The sequence below is a fragment of the Electrona antarctica genome (assembly GCF_951216825.1).
Source record: "Electrona antarctica genome assembly, contig: scaffold_599, whole genome shotgun sequence".
Lineage (NCBI taxonomy): Eukaryota > Metazoa > Chordata > Actinopteri > Myctophiformes > Myctophidae > Electrona > Electrona antarctica.
This window is the reverse complement of record NW_027638585.1, coordinates 54667-60124: the sequence shown is the minus strand read 5'-3', so window position 1 is coordinate 60124 and position 5458 is coordinate 54667. Positions and strand designations below refer to the sequence as shown.

At 43.8% G+C, this 5458-nt stretch overlaps 1 protein-coding gene across 1 annotated transcript; it reads right to left on the bottom strand.

Annotated features, from left to right (window-relative positions):
- Positions 1–346: 346 nt before the first annotated feature.
- LOC306917918 (uncharacterized protein) lies at positions 347–5238 on the bottom strand (the record flags this gene model as incomplete). The annotated part of the gene is made up of 4 exons (XM_079530817.1): positions 347–589; positions 887–1010; positions 4634–4656; positions 5128–5238. 4 exons carry the CDS (start codon positions 5236–5238, stop codon positions 347–349), a joined length of 501 nt encoding a protein of 166 aa, XP_079386943.1.
- Positions 5239–5458: the final 220 nt, after the last annotated feature.

Genomic DNA, 5458 nt, shown 5'->3' with positions numbered 1-5458 from the left:
ACGCAACGCGGGCAGTGGAGCCACCCTTCATTGATTAAAAAGGGAACATTCCCTGACGGAGACGTGACGCTGACGCGCCCAGTGGAGCCCCGGTGTATCACATAATCTTTTCTTAGAATTGGACAGAGTTATTCACGTTTTAAGATTTTCGGTCTCAGTATTATATAATCCTTCATAACACTTTTTCCTTAATTTTATTTATCTTTTCGCTTTTTTGCATTAATGCACAGGAAATATAGCTTAATATGAGATATAAACACCATTTATTTTAGTTTATTGATGTTTTTCTTTTGCATCAATAGACGTGTGGAGCCTATATGAAATATAAACAGGATTTATGTTTAAATCATTTACTGGAGACTTCATGTTTTTCTTCTTTTTGAAGACCACGCTCCTCCCCGAGCCCAGCGTCCATGTTGACAGGAGAGATGATCAGAGGAGCAGAGTTTCTACCACCAGCATTATTACATGGACTGAAGAATGGATAGAGTCTCTCAGTGAAGGAGCAGCCAGTGAAAGAGTAGAGATTTACTCTGGTCTCCACCTCATAAAAGGAGAACAGACCCTCCTCATAATCCACAAACACTCCCACTTTCTGGAGCTCCTCTCTTACAGGGAGGAGGATAGGAGGGCCAGCAGCAGCCCAGTACTCATTTCCATTCATCAAGAATAAGGTCCAGTAACCATTGTTGGGTCTCAGTGTTTTAACACCTTTCCTGTCGATGGACTCTCTGACCACTCCTATTGTCCAGTCAGTCTTCCCTCCAACCTGAACCTCATAGTACAACCTTCCTGAGGAGAAGCTTTGTTGTCCTAACACATTGATAAATCTAGAGAATCTCTCTGTGTTGTTTGGGAGATCCTTCAGTATGTTTCCATCACTCACTTGTTTTCCATCCTCAGACAGGATGAGGTAGGGATGTGCTGTATCAGGGTCCAGTGTTACATCCACCTCATATTTCTGGATGATTTTCAGCTCAACATCACACAGCTGCTTCTTCATCTCTTGACTGAGTGTCTTTTCCAGCTGAGACACAGCTGTCCTCACAGTCTCCACATATGAAGACTGATAGACATTGACCTTTGTCCAGTCCTTGGTGGGTCTCCACCCTGTGTTGTTGGATGTGAGGTTCTGGAGGAGGTGGAGGTGGTCTTCAGAGTGTGAAATCTGTTTCAGCTCAGAGCTTCTCTTCTCTAACTGAGTGACTTCCTGCTGTAGATCTTCAATGAAGCCTTCAGCCTGTTTCTCTGTTGTTTTCTGCTTCTCTTCAACCACACCAATGAGCTCAGCCTGGCTTCTCTCAATACAGCTGATCAGAGCAGTGAAGACCTGCACACTGACGGCTATCACTGTGTCTGCATCTTTCCTGCTGAGCTCTACTGAGCGTTTGACCTGAATCTTCAATCGTCTCTCCTGGATCATCTGCTGGATTTCAGCCACAGTCTTTGCTTCATATTCTTCTTTCAACTTGTGACTCCTGAACTGTTGAGCCATCTCAGAAATAAAAGTATTGACAGATACGTCTGGTCTCTCATTGAAGATCTTTGCACACAGTGGACACTTGCACACATCGCTAGTGTCCCAGTAACGTGTGATACAGGCTTTGCAGTAGTTGTGTCCACACGGAGTGGCGACTGGATCAGTGAACTCATCCATACAGATGGAACACAGGAAGTGCTCTTCAGACAGGAGACCGCTGGCGGAAGCCATTTCTACAGCGCTGAGAATCAAAGTGAAAGTGGAGGAAGCATCAGGTTGAAGTGGTGAGAACTAAGTGCTGTCTTGGAGAGAAACACTGCTTCTCTCTAAACTCAGGGAGTGACGGCCGTCCTTTATATAGAGCTCTGATGGATGCTACGTCACATCTCGCTGATGTCACCATGAGTCACGTGTCTACATATCCATATATGGAGTTGTTTTACATCAGCATGATGTCATCAGCACTAGACGTCTCTGCCGTCTCCATATATGGAGCTCTAGATCAACCCAACGCCCAAATATGGAGTTTGTGATGTCAGACTTGGATAGGTCAATTGGATACGTCGGACAGCTCCATATATGGAGTGTAAATACTCAGTGTGTATGGATATGGATCTGGCATGTTCTGACATATGTTGTGCACCCCGTCACCATGTTAGCCAATTGATCACACCCACCTAACCACTACAGTCCTATATGCATTTAGGCCATTTGAAAATAGCTAATCTACAAGGACCACATTGTTTTCCCTCTACCATGTGTTCTTGCTTACTGTAAATTTCTCTGGACTAAGAGCATCTGCTAAATGTGTAAATGGTTGTCCCTCAGAGCTGGCACACAAGAGTGTGGAGTTGGACGTCCTCGCCCAGTATTCCCTGAGGTCATCGTCAAGCCCAAGTTGGAGCTGTATTGGGACACTCTGAGGTTCGTGCTAACCCGTTTTTCAACAAGACCATGGCGGGTGATCGTTTTTCAGCTCCTGCTCCGGTTCCGGTTCCTTCACTTCTCGGACAATGGTTCAGGTAACAAGGCAGACAAACTGCACACAGTGAGGCCAGTGGTGGGACTACCTGTTGGCCAAGCTCCAGGAGATGTTGACACCCTCAGAACATTTGTACAGACAAGGGAATGATGCTTTGGTGTGGGAGGCTGGGCTTCAAAGTATAGTGTCTGGCTCACTGTATGCTTACTACAGTAAAAACTCTGATATATCACTGTAACAGTATGATTACTGCAGTAAAAGCCACTGATAATGTGGGCACCACAGACCAAACTGAAATAAAAAGGTATACATGATTTTCTGCCTCAGTCGTTTATATCAAGATGTACTGAACTTACTTACTTGTACTTCAACAGTCAATTAACTGGCGAACGGTAGATGTGATAAATGTAATTATTTTTTCTTATGAATGCAGAGTCTGTTCTTTCTTTCGGTATATAGTATGTATATATGTCGCTATAGGCCTTATTTTGTGAATATTTAGTTCAGGTCCATGTCTTCTCTAAAGTTATCTCTGGTGGGCGCAAGCTGCATTCAATAACCAATTACTGACAAACTGTAGATGGGATCAATGTGTACTGTTTTCCTCGTAAAGGTACACATTCAGGGCTTTCATTCGGTGTATAGGATGTATAGCATATTTGTTGTGTTCATTTGTATATCTGCCTGTCAATGTCTGTGACTTGAAACCTTCCATAACTCTGCTTTCTGTTCAAGATAATCACTTTCAGGCAAAAGCAGGTGTTACAAAAAGGTCAATATCTCCAGAATGGAAGATGGTAAAACATTTTTTATTGAAGTGGACAAGTTAATCTTTCTTTTGATGTATGCGGTGTGATTCTCGCTATAAGAGAACATTTTGCTGTGGGCCCCGGAAAAGGTCCTTCATTCAATGTTAACCCCGTAGCACCGGATAAATAGGCATTGCTGGATTGTGTAGCAACCAAAGTGTTAATGGCATTTCTATCTCTGGGACCACCAATTCATATTGTAAAATCAATGTTAATTTAACTCTGACATTGTACCCTAACAGGTCCATTTTGGTTCCATGTGTACACTCTCTGAGTTACAGACCCATAAGGATCCATTTTGGTTCCTAACTATCATTTAGCTGGGGACCCCCTGGAACTCCCTCAAGGACCCCTGAGGGTCCCCGGACCCCACTTTGAGAACCAATGATATAATCCTTAACACTTTTTCCTTATTTTTATTTATCTTTCTCTTTTTTCCCATTAATGCACAGGTGGAACTATAGCTTAATATGAGATATAAACACCATTTATTTTAGTTTATTGATTATTTTCTTATTTTTTTTCATTTAATTTTGCATCAGTAGACTTTAGTTAGCCTATATGAAATATAAACAGGATTTATGTTTAATCATTTACTAGAGACTTCATGTTTTTCTTCTTTTTGAAGATGGAGGGAACATGTTCCCTCCGTCCTCCTCGAGACCAGCATCCATGTTAGAGATGATCAGAGGAGCAGAGTTTCTACCACCATGATTATTACATGGACTGAAGAATGGATATAGTCTCTCAGTGAAGGAGCAGCCAGTGAAAGAGTAGAGATTTACTCTGGTCTCCACATCATAAAAGGAGACCAGACCCTCCTCATAATCCACAAACACTCCCACTTTCTGGAGCTCCTCTCTTACAGGGAGGAGGACAGCAGGGCCAGCTTTAGCCCCGTACTCATTTCCATTCCTCAACCATATAGTCCAGTAACCATTGTTGGGACTCATATAGGTCCACCCCTTCCTGTTGATGGACTCTCTGACCACTCCTATTACCCAGGCAGTCTTCCCTCCAACCTGGACCTCATAGTAAAACCTTCCTGAGGAGAAGCTTTGTTGTCCTAAGACACAGACACAATCAGAGAATCTATCTGTGTTGTCAGGGACATTATTCCTTACGTTTCCATCACTCACTTGTTTTCCATCCTCAGACAGGATGAGTTCAGGATGTGCTGTATCAGGGTCCAGAGTTACATCCACCTCATATTTCTGGATGATTTTCAGCTCAACATCACACAGCTGCTTCTTCATCTCTTGACTGAGTGTCTTCTCCAGCTGAGACACAGCTGTCCTCACAGTTCCCACATGTGAAGACTGATGGACATTGACCTTTGTCCAGTCCTTGGTGGGTCTCCACCCTGTGTTGATGGAGGTGAAGTTCTGGAGGAGGTGGAGGTGGTCTTCAGAGTGTGAGAGCTGGTTCAGCTCAGAGCTTCTCTTCTCTAACTGATTGACTTCCTGTTTCAGATCTTCAATGAAGCCTTCAGCCTGTTTCTCTGTTGCTTTCTGCTTCTCTTCAATCACACCAATGAGCTCAGCCTGGCTTCTCTGAATACAGCTGATCAGAGCAGTGAAGACCTGCACACTGCCTGCTATCACTGTGTCTGCATCTTTCCTGCTGAGCTCTACTGAACGTTTGACCTCCTGAATCTTCACTCGTCTCTCCTGGATCATCTGCTGGATTTCAGCCTCAGTCTTTGCTTCATATTCTTCTTTCAACTTGTTGCTCCTGAACTGTTGAACCATCTCAGAAACCAAAGTATTGACAGATACGTCTGGTCTCTCATTGAAGATCTTTGCACACAGTGGACACTTGCACACATCACTAGTGTCCCAGTAACGTGTGATACAGGCTTTGCAGTAGTTGTGTCCACACGGAGTGGCGACTGGATCAGTGAACACATCCATACAGATGGAACACAGGAAGTGCTCTTCAGACAGGAGACCGCTGGCGGACGCCATTTCTACACCGCTGAGAATCAAAGTGAAAGTGGAGGAAGCGTCAGGTTGAAGTGGTGAGAACTACAGTAAGTGCTGTCTTGGAGAGAAACACTGCTTCTCTCTAAACTATATAGAGCTCTGATGGATGCTACGTCACATCTCGCTGATGTCACCATGAGTCACGTGTCTACATATCCATATATGGAGTTGTTTTACATCAGCATGATGTCATCAGCACTAG